Here is a 15,656-nt window from a genome sequence, read left to right on the forward strand (position 1 = left end):
GTAGGTAATTTTTAGATAATTGTGCTTTTTTATAACATTGCATGTTATATGAAATGAGTAAGAAAAAAATACTGACCATCATTTATGGTACAATAACACTATAAATGAATAGTAATACAGTATTTCTGGAATACAATTTTGCAGCCTTGATAGCATAAATGTATGCTAAAGATGCAAGATACCCTTCCCATTTTCCTAAGAATATGTACTATAGAACAGAATTCCCCAACCTTTCTGGTTGGCAGCCCGGAGGGGGCTGAGCAAGTGCCTTTGTGTCCATGCATGTATGCGAATGGGGCCGTAATGCTCAAAGGGGGAGTGTGTGTGCATGCATACTGGCCAGTTACTCAAATGACCCAGTGACCAATAGGCCCCAGCACGGTAGTGGGCCGCAACCCACAGTTGAAGACCCCTGCTATAGAAGATAAGCAATTTATAATAGTAGGTAAAAGGACAGAAAATTTCTGCTAACACAACTTCTGCAAAAGGAACTAAAACTACTATCAAAGCAGGCCAAAAAAATACCCCAAGACAAAACAATAGCAGCATTAAAACCCTCAGCTTTTGAAAAAGCTGTTCTAATACTACAATTTTTTTAAAAATTTGGAACTATAGAATCTTTAAATGCAAGTATGGCTTTGTCTGAGCTACAGTTAGCAGGTAACTTTATGCAAAACAATGTCCTTCCCACTCTGTTTTTCACTTTCAACACACTTAAAAAAATTTAAATAAATCCCTGCTTTATATATTTTTACAATTATGAGAGGTAAACACAGCAATGTTTAAAGGTTTTTATTAAAATAGACATTCACTTGTCTTCTGGTTTGTTGAAGCAGTATGTCAAGCAGCACTTGCCACAATAATGTCTATCAAAGTGGCTAGCCATGAACACTCCGGCCCCACATTCTTCCGAAGGACACTCACGGCGTAAACGGCTGATTTTGCCATTTTCATCCACCTGTAAGAAGAAATCCTCAGTAAATAGTGCATTTACTTCAAAAGCAGGCTTATCTATAAAATTATACTTAGAACATAAAAAGTTTTTGGAACAGTTTTTAGAAAGATTCAGGACTCTGCAAGATGGAAAGGAGGATTTAAATAGAGCTACCTATTCTTGAGTAAGAGAAAAGTAAAAAGTAGAGATTGAGACAGTTTGCTAGATTTTTTTTGGAACATTCAGTAACTGCAGCAGTCTTTCCCCAGCTGATCATACTTTGTATGTCTTAACCTACAGGTGGTCAAACTTGTGGTGTCATGTTGCTGTCGTGATATATTGTGATGTTTTTCCCCTTCGTGGAGCTGGAATGGGTGTGATCTATGTGAGATACATCCTGCCTGTGGGCCGCCAGTTTGACACCTGTGGTCTAAACTAATGCAATGTTCTATACATGAAACTACCATTAAGTAGTAGATGGAAACTGCAAATGATGCAAAATGCAGCATGCAGGCTGTTGACTGGTATAAAATACAAATTATGATCGATCATACCAGCATTAGCTATCAAACAGAGTTGAAAGGGCTAGCAATTTGGCCCTCTACCTGTGAGACTGCTATGAACCTGACATAGGAACTGCCAAAAGCTTGATTTTGGCCTATGTTGACAGAAGTTTCACTTATGTGGTTTCCAAGCTAAGGCGGCAGCAAACAGAACATATATTTTATTATTTTATCTTTTGCATTTTAAATTGCTGTAAATCTAAAGTTTTGGAATAAAGTAGTAGGATAAATTATTAATAATTAGTATAAAACAAACAATTTAAACATTTAAACTAGTACTATTCATTCATTGATAGTAGCTTCCAAAAATTCTATTTCTGCAAACACAAAACAGATTGTATTTGTTACCTGAAGGAAAATGGCTTTCTAGCAAAATAAACAACCAGCAATAATTCCTTTCTATAGGGCTAAGGGAAAATGACAGGCTCAAAGTCACCTAGATGGCACCTAACGTGGAATTAGAATTCATGTCTCCTACTTTCTAACCTGATATCTTAACAACTATATAACACTGACTCTCTAAAAAAACTGTATAAATTTTATATATTACTTAGACATATATACACACAACATACATATACATATCACCTTGAGCTTTATGTTAAAAAGGTAGGCTAAAAAAAATCTTATTTTTTTTCTGAGAATCTGCAGCTTATTACTACTAGGTCTTTCTCCTGAATTCTAGTCGCAAATCAGTGAAGCTGATTTTACCTTGTAGTATTTAAGGACTGCAAGTTTCACCTTCTTTCTCTTGTGTTTGTTCTTCTTAGGAGTGGTGTAAGACTTCTTCTTTCTTTTCTTTGCCCCACCACGAAGTCTCAGCACAAGATGAAGTGTTGACTCCTGAGTTTTGGATTTTTTAAAAAGAAAACAATATTTTTAAGGATAAAAAACATCCAGATTTGAGCATTTCTGTGATGCAACAAAAAGCACAGAATTAGACAAGGAAATCAGAAGATACTTTTCTATGCAGTCATGAAGCTTGGTCAAGTCATTCAGCTCACTATACAGCTATTCTGAAATAGAACGCTTGCCTTATCTTTAAAAAAACCAGCACAACATAACTGGTGCTTAAATGCTAATGCCAATAAAACAGGCAAATTTGGGGCTTATGAAACCTTGCTTATCCAAAGTAACTTTGAACCAAATGCAAAATCTGGCCCTTGCCTACTGCACTGTAAATCATGCACTGAGAGATAATTTAATAATTAAAGGAAAGAAATTAATTTTGTATTCTGTTAAAACTTTGGACATTATGAGAAGACTCTTTGGAAAAGATTCTAATGCTGAAAAAGCTGGAAGGAGAAAGAGGACAAAGAGCAGTAAAATGGATGGAATTAAGTTTCAGTGATGATTGGTACACCATGGAAAACAAAGGATCAGATTAGGGACAGATTGTTATGGAGAAAATCTAGCTATGTATTTGTTATAACTTGAAAATGAAGTGGTGGTACATAAGTTATTAAAACTCCTGGAAACCAGAAACTTGCCTACTTACTACAGATGCTGCAGAAAAAGATAGTAATTGTAAATACATCATTATGTCTTTCAAATCTCATTCCTGCAAAAATAACCTTCTATTGCTAAAATAAGATAAATTTACAACTTGTGGGTTTAGCAATACTCAAGTCAGCAATACCAATGGGGAACTGATGGCAAATGAACTCATCTAGAGCAAACTATGCTGACCAGAAAAGATATATTTAAGAGAATCAGGACTTATTCACACAATATATATAACTATTGCCATAAGAAAATGATGGAAGGTGATGTTTGCAATTTGTCTATTGTGTATTATTAAATTATTGTATTAAAAGGTTTCAAACATTAAAATACCTTTTGGATGTTATAATCAGACAGGGTACGTCCATCTTCCAATTGTTTGCCAGCAAAAATTAAACGCTGTTGGTCAGGAGGTATTCCTTGTTGGGGAAAAAAGTAAATGTTTTTGTTGTGTTTTTAAGCAATTATTCTCAATTCATTTATTTCACTGTTAATCATATCAGTTCTGCTTTGTGAAGGGCAGATACATTTCAAATACTATCAGGTAATAAAATACCACATTAAATATATCAAATATACCTTGAGAAACTTCTCAATAACACTAAAGCTTTTGTTAATCTTAATTGGCCGTTTTAAATTTGAAACATACAAGTGCATTAAACAGGCTTTTATGTAATTCTTGAAGTTCTCTAAACTTGGTTGTTTGCTTGAAGAGATTTCATAACCTAAGTAGGTAACATCATTACTGTTAGTGAGCGTGGAGTTTGTTCCCAAATAAGCAGGGATTAACACTAGACAAAAATCAAGCAAAAAAACAACTTCCTAATCAAGGATCTCACAGGGTTGTTGTGTACATTCACCACCTTGAATTACCTATAAAGTAAGCAAAGGTAGCATAAGTAATCTATAACTAAGGAGAAAACCACACCCCCAATACTGGCAGAGTAAAGTACTGTATCTAAACAGAGAGCTAACCCTGCATTTACTGGCACTGATGATGCTAACTAGTTTGACACGGATTTGTCCACAGGCAAACAACCAAGCTCAGAGAGCATCAAGGACTCTACAATTCAACCCTGAGCTACAAACAGTATATTGTCCTCTAATGAGCCATTATATTATAAATCATATACTGGAACTGGAATTAGCAGAAGACTCAATAGAATTTAGAATTACTTACAGGCTCTAAACAACTTGATACAAGCTTATTTACAGAATAATATTCCCCAAATTATTAAGTCTCTGGACTAGGAGTGTCAAACTCATGTCGTCAGACAACGTATCATGATTTTTCACCCCTTCGTTAAACTGGATGTAGTTGTGGTCAGCGCGTGACACATTTGGTTGAGTTTGACAGCCCAGCTCTGGATAAAAGAAACATTTTTTTGGGTTGTCTTAAAATTATTTTGGAATAAGAAGTAATTAGCAACAGTCCTACTAAACAATTTGTAAAAGAAATACAATTATATATTCAATATTTTCCAAGTCTAGTTTAAGAAATGTATCAAAATACACATTATCCTGCCAGTAGCAGGCAGATTGACATCTGCTTCGTACTGCAACTCCACTGACATATAATTAAATAAATTATAGTAAATAATACATTTTGAAAAATAAACACAATAGGGTATATTAAATAATAGAGCCAAAATACTTTTATGACTTGCAACATCTTCATATGCATTTTATGAATAAATTTCTTAGGACTATTGAATATGCTGGTCAAGTAACTTAAATGTTAATTTTATGTGCTATTGCTGTTAATTCCTTTTTATAAGTTATTTTTTAAACAAAGAGAAAATAAGTATACATTTTTAGCAAAATTAGATTTAAAATATTTTGCAACTGAAAAATATTAAACGGTGATACTTCCAGCATTATATTATCATATGCTAGTTTAAAACCATGATGTGTTAAAGATTACAGCATGCACAATATTCACATGGAAAGAAAAACCAGCTTTTTTTTTTTTTTTTTTTGCATGGAAAGATCCCCCACTCTTTCTACACAAAGGAGCACTCCAGATTAAACATGACATATATCTGGAAGAAGAAAATCCCATTCATCCAGTAATGGCTGGATCCGTAGACTGAGATCTGAATTAAAGCAACCCTGCATCTCCTATTCTAATAATTACCTAATCTGCATTTAATTCATTTATATAGTCACAATGACTGCTGTATTTCTTTTCCTTTTTTTTTCAAATGACAGAAAATAATATTTTAGGTACAGTACTGCCTTCCATAATTACCTTGACTAGAATCTCTTAACGTGTGAAATCACCAAATTGGGCCATCTGACTAATGGATGATGAGAGTTGAGTCTATTATGGCTGGAAGGCATCAGACTGTAAGAGTTGCTCCACAATATGCTTTTAATGTACATGGGGGGATGTACAAAGGAAGGAAAGATGCTGGAAAAAGATCAGTGAGACAAGAGCAGTGGTTATGGGAAGGAGGGAAAGGTGCTAGGAAAATCAGGAAGCAGGTGGACAGGTGTGATATCCCAATTTAAAAACTGGCAGTGATGGCTGAGAAAGGAGGGGAAACTGGCAGGCAGGCAATCCAGGGAGATGCCATGCTGATAGCCCCTAAGAAAACAGAACAACAATTTGCATCATCCTTGCCCAATTTGCTTATAGGATAAGACTTTCATTTGATTTAAAGCCAGATAACCAAAGTATTCTAGGTTGTTTCTACTGAATCATGGCTAATCTGAAACAATGAAATAGAAATTTTGGAATGTACTGGTTTGTTCTGGGTTCAAAATAAAGTATTTTTCCATTTCATGCACAGATATATTATTGTAAAATTTAGGATTGCAGCATAAATGAAGTCTAATTTTATAAATATAGGGGTTTTTAAATTATTGTATCCTACTTGTGATGTACACTGCCCAGAGTAATTTAGGACACATTCCCAATAATAAATTATATATAAATTATAGTATACCCACCTTCTTTATCCTGGATCTTGGCTTTGACATTTTCTATAGTATCAGATGGTTCAACCTGTTGTAAAAGTTTTAAATTGCACTTAAAGACTTATAGTCAAACGAACTATAGATAAATATGATAGTTGGTTGCATAGTCAGCCAGATGTTTAGACTAGATTTGGCAGTTTTCCTTCCCAATAACCTGGGACAGTCAGATGTTTCATGGTTTTAAAAAGTATCATAGTATATAAGCTGTTCCTAAGTATGTAAGCTGTTCCAAGTAAAATTGCCCTTTTGCAATTGACTGATAGCGATTTTGTCAATGCTAATGTTCAAAAGGCACTCCATATGTCTTGAAATTGCACTCAAGGTGTCTATTACTATAGTTACCATAGTTGCTGTCATCACAATTGTTCTATTTCCATTTGAAGCTGTTTGTATTTTGTGACTTTCTCCAGTTTGTTTTCCTCTACTCTGTTGTCTCCAGGTATTGCATGTCCACTGTCCAGACTTTTATCAGCAACTGTTAATTGTTTTGTTTGGAGTGTTGTGTTGCAGATGTTTGAATGCTGAATTCTACAGCATGTTAGTTTCTTCATTTTCTAATACTTACAGCTATTGCTGATTTCTCAATTCTGGCTTTATATGCTTATTAAAATAAAGTCAAATCAAACAGGTCTATTAACTATAAAATGTTTTACTATTTCAGCTTAAAGCACTTCTTGTAGTACCTGTTGCCCTTGGCATTATAACTTCAATTCTACCAAAGAGTTATCATGTCTAAAATTCAATTTAAGCCATACTTATATCTTTATATTTGGAATTATGAAGATTTTTTTCTTTTTTGATGAAAATGACCAATACTTTAATATGCTTCATTACATATCACATTGCTTTCGGTTGAGGAAAACCAAAAGCAATTAAATGAACATGGAAACAGGTAAATATTACAGAAATAGTATACTTGCAGGCGATATTTGCAGGCGATCGCGCGCCCCGAGCCCCCAGACTTCTCCCGTTCCCCGGATAGCCAAGACCCTCAGAGCCTGGGCCTTCGGCTGATGTTATGTAATGCACGGTCCGTGGCCAATAAGGCCCCCCTAATTTACGACCTTATTCAGGGGGGTGCCGCGGACTTTATAGGCATTACGGAAACCTGGTTGGGCGCAGAAGGGGGCGTGCCCCTGGTGCAGATGTGCCCACCAGGTTCCCGTGCATTTCATCAGCCGAGAGCCCAGGGTAGGGGTGGGGGGGTGGCGGTTGTGATTAGAGAGAGTCTGGAGCCGAGGGAGACCACTGTACCTCAGATTGTCGGTGTGAATCCTCCTTGTGAAGTGGGGCCATAGATGTCAGATGGGCTTGCTGGTGGCGTACCTGGCTCCTTGCTACGTGACAGCTGCCCTGCCCGAGCTCCTGGAGGTGCTTGCTGGGTGGCAGTTGAAACCCCCAGACTTTTAGTCATGGGGGACTTTAACTTGCCTTCTTCCGGCTCGTCATCGACAGCAGCTCGGGAGTTCATGGCTTCCATGACGGCCTTAGCCCTGACGCAAGTAGTTGATGGCCCTACCCACACCCGGGGTGGTACACTGATTTGATTTTTGTCTCTGGTCAGTGGTCGAGAGATCTGGACTTAAAGGAAATAGTCACCGAACCTTTGTCATGGTCAGATCACTCTCTCCTTCGCCTAGACTTTCTGACCGCCACCCAACACCGCAGGGAGACGGAGCCGATGCGTTGGTTCCGTCCCAGGCGCCTGATGGACCCGGAGAGGTTCCGGACGGAGCTTGGGCCATTCCCTGAGGGTCTGGCTCACGGCACGTCTGAGGAACTTGTTGCGGCCTGGGAACGGGCCGCGGCGGGGGCCTTAGATCGTGTCGTGCCTTTGCGGCCTCTGACCCGGCGCAGGTCCCAACCGGCTCCCTGGTTCTCCGAGGAGCTGAGGGGGATGAAGCGCCGGAGAAGACGCCTAGAGAGTTCCTGGAGGTCTAGCCGTTCAGAGGCTGATCGGACACTAGTGAAGTCCTATACAAGGACTTACCTAGTGGCATTGAGGGAAGCGAGGCGTTGCTACGCCTCCTCCCTCATTGCGTCGGCAGATAACCGCCCAGCCGCCCTGTTCCGGGTGACTCGTTCCCTTCTTCACCAGGGGGAGCGGGATGACCCGCTGCAGGGACGTGCTGAGGAGTTTAACGGTTATCTATACGATAAAATCGTTCAGCTTCGGGACGGGTTGGACCAAGATTGCAGTGACTCAGGTGAGGCGTCCGAGGGTGGTCTTGGTGACATTGTCTGGGATGAGTTTGACCCTGTGGCTCCCGAGGACATGGACAGGTTGTTGAGTAGACTGAATGCCACCACGTGTTTACTGGACCCGTGCCCCTCCTGGCTGGTGCTGGCCACTCAGGAGGTGACACGAGGCTGGCTCCAGGCGATTACGATCGCTTCTTTGGTGGAGGGTGTCTTTCCGGCCGCCTTGAAAGAGGCGGTGGTGAGACCCCTCCTTAAGAAGCCTTCCCTGGACCCGGCTGTTTTAGGTAATTATCGTCCAGTCTCCAACCTTCGCTTCGCGAAGGTTGTAGAGAGTATGGTGGCATATCAGTTTCCCCTGCACCTGGATGAAACCGTCTATCTAGACCCGTTCCAGTCCGGTTTCCGGCCCGGTTACAGCACAGAGACGGCTTTGGTCGCGTTGGTGGATGATCTCTGGAGGGCCAGGGATAGGGGTTGTTCCTCTGCCCTGGTCCTATTAGACCTCTCAGCGGCTTTCGATACCATCGACCATGGTATCCTGCTGCGCCGGCTGGAGGGATTGGGAGTGGAGGCACCGTTTATCGGTGGTTCTCCTCCTATCTCTCCGACCGGTCGCAGTCGGTGTTGACAGGGGCAGAGGTCACCCGAGGCGCCTCACTTGTGGGTGCCGCGGGGTCGATCCTCTCGCCTTCTGTTTAACATCTACATGAAGCCGCTGGGTGAGATCATCAGTGGTTTCGCGTGAGGTATCAGCTGTATGCGGATGACACCCAGCTGTACCTTTCCACCGGACCACCCCAACGAAGCTATCAAGTGCTGTCCCGGTGTCTGGAGGCTGTACGGGTCTGGATGGGGAGAAACAGGCTCAAGCTCAATCCCTCCAAGACAGAGTGGCTGTGGATGCCGGCATCCCGGTACAGTCAGCTAAATCCGCGGCTGACCATCGGTGGCGAGTCATTGGCCCCGATGGAGGGGGTGCGCAACTTAGGCGTCCTCCTGGATGAACGGCTGTCTTTGGAAGATCATTTGACGGCCGTCTCCAGGAGAGCGTTTTACCAGGTTCGCCTGGTGCGCCAGTTGCGCCCCTTTCTGGACCGGGATGCCCTGTGCACAGTCACCCACGCACTCGTGACGTCTCGCCTGGATTACTGCAATGCTCTCTACATGGGGCTCCCCTTGAAGGGCATCCGGAGGCTGCAGTTAGTCCAGAATGCGGCTGCGCGGGTGATAGAGGGAGCCCCTCGTGGCTCCCGTATAACACCCATCCTGCGCAGACTGCACTGGCTGCCTGTGGCCTTCCGGGTGCGCTTCAAGGTTTTGGTGACCACCTTTAAAGCGCTCCATGGCATAGGGCCGGGTTATCTACGGGACCGCCTGCTGCTACCGAATACCTCTCACCGACCCGTGCGCTCTCACAGAGAGGGACTCCTCAGGGTGCCGTCAGCGAGGCAATGTCGTCTGGCGACGCCCAGGGGAAGGGCCTTCTCTGTGGGGGCTCCCACCCTCTGGAATGAACTGCCCCCAGGACTTCGTCAGCTTCCGGACCTTCGGACCTTCCGTCGCGAGCTTAAAACATATCTATTTAATTGCGCAGGACTGAGTTAGATTTTAGTTTATGGGTTTTATCTTGGGTTTTAATTTTTATATTTTTAATTAAGGCTTTTGAATAAGTTTTTTAATTGTTTTTAGAATTGTATTTATTGTATTTCTTGCTTTTAAATGCCTGTAAACCGCCCTGAGTCCTTTGGGAGATAGGGCGGTATATAAATATAAACAATAAATAAATAAATAAAATAAATACTCCTAATATTTATTTTTGTAATTTAAAATGCTATCCGCTACCCTTCAAAACAAAGTTTCTTTTAGGGTGACTTAGTTTCACAGCATGGATATCATCAAGTATGTAAAAAAAAGATAAATAGCACAAATCTTAAAACAGCCAAAATATGTAACAAAATAGTAAGGGATTCATATGGGTAGCACAGGATATGGGGTGTAAGAGTAATAATTGCGAACATGACAAATATCCCATTCTAGCAATTTATCCCATTTCAAAGCTTTAACTATTTCGGTATTTTTAATCTCCAGGCAAAAAGCAGGTAAAGCTTTTTCTAGTAATACACAAAAGTTTAATTGATTATATTAATTTGCACTACAGAAAAGGAACTGTTTGCCCTCATGTCTTCTTGTGGCTTGGCCACTATGGGACATGAGATATTAAGAGGCCTTTGCTGTAACTTCTTATACCCACTTTACCTAACTAAAAACAGCACTAAATCATATCTCCTTTACTAAATTACTAAACCAGATCTCCAATTACTTCGGAACTTTTGTGCCTGAAAAAAACGGAGCAGAAATTTGAAAACTGCAAACTCTCCATCTTCTGGATTTCCTGCATAGACCTCCAATTTTCTAACCAATGCCATCTTCGCTTTAATCCTTTAAACTTCTGCAAAAATTATAGTCTTCCTATTAATTTACTTATTTGTAGCATTATTCCATTGACGAAAATACCAATTCTCTCCATTCATTTCCTCGCTTCGATGCCCACGAGGAAGAGGCTTCTAACTTCCATTCTGCAGAGAGGCACCATTTTTACTCAATCTAACAATCCCGCGACCAAATGCCCATCGCCACCTCAAAAGAGAGAAACAGAAAGGTAGAAAGAGGGAAGAAACCGGTTTGAAAAGGGCACCGGTTGGAGGTCCACAGACTAACCACCCTGCCTTCCTCACCTCGAGGGTAATGGTTTTCCCCGTCAGGGTCTTCACGAAGATCTGCATGGCGGCGGTAGAGCGCCTAGTGATGGTTGTACGTAGAGGGGGAAAAAACAGCGAAAAATCAAGGCTTCGTTCAGCGCCAAAGATGAGGAAAAAAAAGAAATTCAAAGTAGGCCAAGCGCTTACCACCACCCGCTCTCAGAATGGCCGACGCCAAAAAGAGAGGCTGTTCCGCTGCGCACGGGGTTTCCGAGCCTCCAAACAAGGAAGAAGGACCATGCGTCGCCGTCGGACTACAAACTCCAAGACTCATTTCCTTTCGAAATTATTGAAGAGCATGATGGGAGTAGTAGTTTTGGTTAAACGGCGGCGCCTAGTGGGGAAAGTCTACGGCCGGATAAGCGGCGGAAGAATCATTGGGATTCTAAGCCGAATGTTAAGTAGACCGGAAGTGGGAGAAAGGAAGTGTGGAGGAAAACTACATTTCCCACCAGTCTCCCGAGGGCCGCTTGTTTCCTCTCTCTTCCTGATTAACGGTTCCGCTTTGTTGTTACCAACAGTCGGCTTCTAGGAGAGTTTAATTGGATGAAAGAGGTGGGTCTTCCTTGGCAGCATCGGCAGAGAAACAAATAAGCCGCTTTCTTAACGGCCTCTCGTCAGAGCGAGGGAAAGAATTGATGGCTTCGCGTTGAGATAGTTCCCTTAGAGCCTAGACTGAGGCTGCTAGGAAAAGGCAGATGGAGTCCTTAATTGTGATGCTGAAGCTCTACAGACATAAGTATTATTAGTCAAAAATGGTGTTAAAAGAAATGTTTCCAAAGAGTCTTTAAATGATGTATAGAAAGTAAAATGGGGTCATTGATTCCAGACTATCCTCTAAGAGTTTTTTAAAAAATAATTTCCATTTAGTTTTTAAACAACAGAATAAATGTTATTAAAATTAAAACATAAATATGTTAAATTTCTAAAACAATATACTTTTTAAAAAATCATAAATACTGTTCACATTAACAATAACAAAAATTACCAATAGTGTAAGCGAAACTTTTGCTTTTCCACATATCAAAATACTATTATTTATATCAGTGGTGAAATCCAAAATTTTTTACTACTGGTTCTGTGCGCATGGCTTGGTGGGCATTGTGTGGCTTGGTGGGTGTAGCAGGGGAAGGATACTACAAAATCTCCATTCCCATCCTACTCCAGGGGAAGGGTACTGCAAAATCCCCATTCACACCCCACTCTGGGGCCACCCAGAGGTGATATTTTCCCGTTCTCTGAACTATTCATAATTTCCGCTACCGGTTCTCCGGAACTTGTCAGAACCTGCTGGATTTCACCCCTGATTTATATTCATTGTTACAATTCAGTTTGTAAAGAAGAAAAATGTTCGAATTGTTTAAACTTATGATATCGGTAGTTGTGCTGTCTGTTCTCCTGTCAATACAATGCCAGTCCAAAGATTGACCACAAATATTTTGTCTGTGATTTTGTATCTGTCTGCTTAGGTGACCTTTGTGTGCTACTGGTAAATAGCACTCAAAATCATGTCTCTCTGAAATGAAATTGCATCCAGTCGTGAATCAGTGGTGCATAAATACACATATCTGGTGTGCATTACTGAGACCTAGCTAGGCAAAGGCCATGATGCCATTATCAAAAATCTGCCCAGTTTAAGACCTACATTATATTTTACATTAACCTTGAGGGGAGCTGGGGATCTACATTACATCCTATATTAACCTGGAGGGTGTGGCATTGGTCTATTGTTCTTAAAGTAGTGAAGTGGGAATGCTTTAAGTTGGGCTGTTGAGAAGCTGGAGGTCCTGTAATTATACTGGCTATTTGTTTCCCAGCAGACTCATTCCATTGGCTTCTTGATCTGGTTATTAGGCTGGTGTTGAAGACCCCCTACCCCCTCCCGCCTTTTGTTGTTGGGGGACTTCAGCCTGATGTGTTGTGCACTGATTCTGGTCAAACCCCAGAATTCAGGCTCTCCATATAGTATCTGGGTCTGTCTTTGAAGGTCTCACACAAGTTGCATTTGGTTCAGAGTGCAGCACCCCATGTGCTTACTGATTATACAATACACTACTGTATATTTGTTGCCAATAGGCTTCTGAGTAGAATTTAAAATGCTAGTGCTAATCTATAAAGCCATATATGGCTTAATGCCTAGTTGTGTGTAAAATTGTATTATGCCATTGGGATTGGCCTTGCCAATTTAATGGAAGGAGCTGATACTAGTTCCCCCTTTTAGGGAAATAAGTGGGACTGAGGCGTGACAGCCCTGCTTTTCAGTGACAGAGCCTTTCTTCTGGAATGGCCTTCCAATAGACAACTGGTTTGTCTTAGTATTATCATAGTAATAATAATAAAATCTTACAATAAGGAACCATCAGTGGACATATGCAAGTATAGGCCCTAACATTCCTTCAAAGTTATTATAATAACTTTGTAAAATTGTAATTATTACATCTCTAGAATAGACTGATAATAGCCAACCTTTTTAAACTTCTAAGAAGTCTAATAAGCTGGAATATTTTTTTCTGAACAAGCCAATCTTAAATTGTACCTAACATTTTTTAGAGTCTGAAATGTTTTATTTTATGGTGTAGGATGTTACAATTCTGTATTACAGATGGCAGATTACAAAGTTCAAAATATTTATCTGAAAATGATTATGTATCTGAAAAAACATTTTATGTTGATGACAATCTCAGTATTTCAAAATGAATGTTTAATATACTAAAAAAAAATTAAAATCCTTTCAGCTTTGTAAGATTTAGGCTTGGAAATACGTTGTTCCTAATTTATGGTTCAAGTTCTTATTCAGCCATCCATACTTACCTGATAATTTATTATCATTGAATTCAACAAGAGGTATTTGATATCTGCAAAACCTTGCTATTACACACAACCTCTTCCTCCATATTGAATTTCATATGACACTAAGGGCACTGCAGCTAGATTTAGTTTATGGTCCTTAGTTTACCTGGGAATAAACCATGTAAAATGCATCCTTAAAATTTCATTTCTTTTATTGATGTGACATTATTTTTAGGTTTTGACTGAAGCATGTTTTCTGATCAAAGTAATGACCCGATGCCTTAGTTGTTATCTGCAATGGAAATGTAGATGTCTTCTGCACCATGAAATCAGCCAGTGTTGGATCAAGTAAACACTCAGTGCTTCCTCCCATCATCCCAGAGACTGAGAAAGAATTTCTGGAGAGCATTCAGAGTTATATCATTTCAGAAATTGAAAAAGTGGGCTGTACCGAGCAAGGACCAGCAGAGGATTATTACATAATATACAGAAATGTGTTTGAAATGGTAACTAAACACTTTTAAAGATATTCCAATTTTCCTGATCAGTGAGTGTGATCTTTATGGCTTTGGTATATTGTCTGACTTATGCTGAAATCAATACAATAATAATATTTAGCATGAACTAGTGAGGCAACTTCATTTCTTATGAAACTGAATCCTCTGCAGTCTGTTAATAATAATGCTGATTGATGTTTTTCTGTTATAGAATGTTCTTAATGTTGTTTAAGTGTTTTTTTATTGTATACCACCCACAGTCACATTTTGTTAAATGGTCAGCTATATAAATATACAGTATATCACAGAAGTAAGTATAGCCCCTCACATTTTGTAAATATTTAAGTATATGTTTTCATATGACAACAACGAAGAAATGACACCTGGCTACAATGTAAAATAGTAAGTCTACAGCTTGTATAACAGTGTAAATGTGCTGTCCCCTCAAAATAACGCAACACACAGCCATTAATATCTAAACTGCTAGCAATAAAAGTGATAATGTCCAAATGGGGCCCAAAATATCAATATTTTGTGTGCCACCATTATTTTCCAGCACTGCCTTAACCTTCTTGGGCATAGAGTTCACCAGAGCTTCACAGGTTGCCACTGAAGTCCTCTTCCACTCCTATGACAACATCACAGAGTTGGTGGATGTTAGAGACCTTGCGCACCTCCACCTTCCATTTCAGGATGCCCCACAGATGCTCAATAGGGTTTAGATCTGGAGACATGCTTGGCCAGTCCATCACCTTTACCTTCAGCTTCTTTAGCAAGGCAGTGGTCATTTTGGAGGTGTGTTTGGGAGCATTATCATGTTGGAATACTGCCGTGTGGTCCAATCTCCAAAGGGAGGTAATCATGCTCTGTTTCAATATGTCACAGTACATGTTGGCATTCATGGTCCCTCAATGAACTGTAGTTCCCCAGTGCCGGCAGCACTCATGCAGCCCCAGACCATGACATTCCCACCACCATGCTTGACTGTAGGCAAGACACACTTGTATTTATACTCCTCACCTGGTTGCTGGCACATATGCTTGACATCATCTGAACCAAATAAGTTTATCTTGGTCTCATTGGACCACAGGACATGGTTCCGAAATCCATGTCCTTAGTCTGCTTGTCTGCAGCAAACTGTTTGCAGGCTTTCTTCTGCACCATCTTTAAAAGAGGCTTCCTTCTGGTACAGCCTTGCAGACCAATTTGATGCGGCGTATGGTCTGAGCACTAACAGGCTGACCGCCCCACCCCACCCCTTCAACCTCTGCAGCAATGCTGGCAGCACTCATATGTCTATTTCCCAAAGCCAACCTCTGGAAATTAGCCAACCTCTGGACACTGAGCACGGGCACTCAACTTCTTTGGTCGACCATGGCAAGGCCTGTTTTGAGTGGAACCTGTCCTGTTAATCCGCTATATGATC

General features: G+C 40.6%; 2 protein-coding genes across 7 annotated transcripts in view; one reads left to right on the top strand and one right to left on the bottom strand.

Annotated features, from left to right (window-relative positions):
* Positions 1-777: 777 nt before the first annotated feature.
* On the bottom strand, positions 778-11,152 carry RPS27A (ribosomal protein S27a). Its single transcript, XM_058164930.1, has 6 exons — positions 11,088-11,152; positions 10,920-10,996; positions 5,956-6,010; positions 3,334-3,419; positions 2,209-2,340; positions 778-958 (listed from the first exon to the last, which is right to left on the bottom strand). The coding sequence occupies exons 2-6, from the start codon at positions 10,965-10,967 to the stop codon at positions 809-811; spliced, it is 471 nt and encodes a 156-aa protein (XP_058020913.1). The 5' UTR covers positions 10,968-10,996; positions 11,088-11,152; the 3' UTR covers positions 778-808.
* Positions 11,153-11,310: 158 nt separating this feature from the next.
* CLHC1 (clathrin heavy chain linker domain containing 1) overlaps positions 11,311-15,656 on the top strand; it is a 30,460-nt gene continuing 26,114 nt past the window's right edge. For 5 of the 6 annotated variants that reach the window (XM_058164929.1, XM_058164925.1, XM_058164923.1 and 2 more), the window contains exons 1-2: positions 11,311-11,498; positions 13,969-14,239. In XM_058164929.1, coding sequence (XP_058020912.1) covers positions 14,057-14,239 — 183 coding nt within the window. In that variant the 5' untranslated portion in view covers positions 11,311-11,498; positions 13,969-14,056. The other variant, XM_058164924.1, reaches the window with a different exon arrangement.

This window comes from Ahaetulla prasina, chromosome 1 (assembly GCF_028640845.1).
Source record: "Ahaetulla prasina isolate Xishuangbanna chromosome 1, ASM2864084v1, whole genome shotgun sequence".
Taxonomy (NCBI): domain Eukaryota; kingdom Metazoa; phylum Chordata; class Lepidosauria; order Squamata; family Colubridae; genus Ahaetulla; species Ahaetulla prasina.

What these genes read in the sequence shown, in the direction of transcription:
- RPS27A (XM_058164930.1), bottom strand. Translation starts at nt 10,967, where the DNA reads ATGCAGATCTTCGTGAAGACCCTGACGGGGAAAACCATTACCCTCGAG. An exon ending in CTGATTATAACATCCAAAAG is followed by an intron (nt 2,341 to 3,333) that starts GTATTTTAATGT and finishes TCCAAAACTCAG; the next exon opens with GAGTCAACACTTCATCTTGT. An exon ending in CAGTCCTTAAATACTACAAG is followed by an intron (nt 959 to 2,208) that starts GTAAAATCAGCT and finishes TTCTTCTTACAG; the next exon opens with GTGGATGAAAATGGCAAAAT.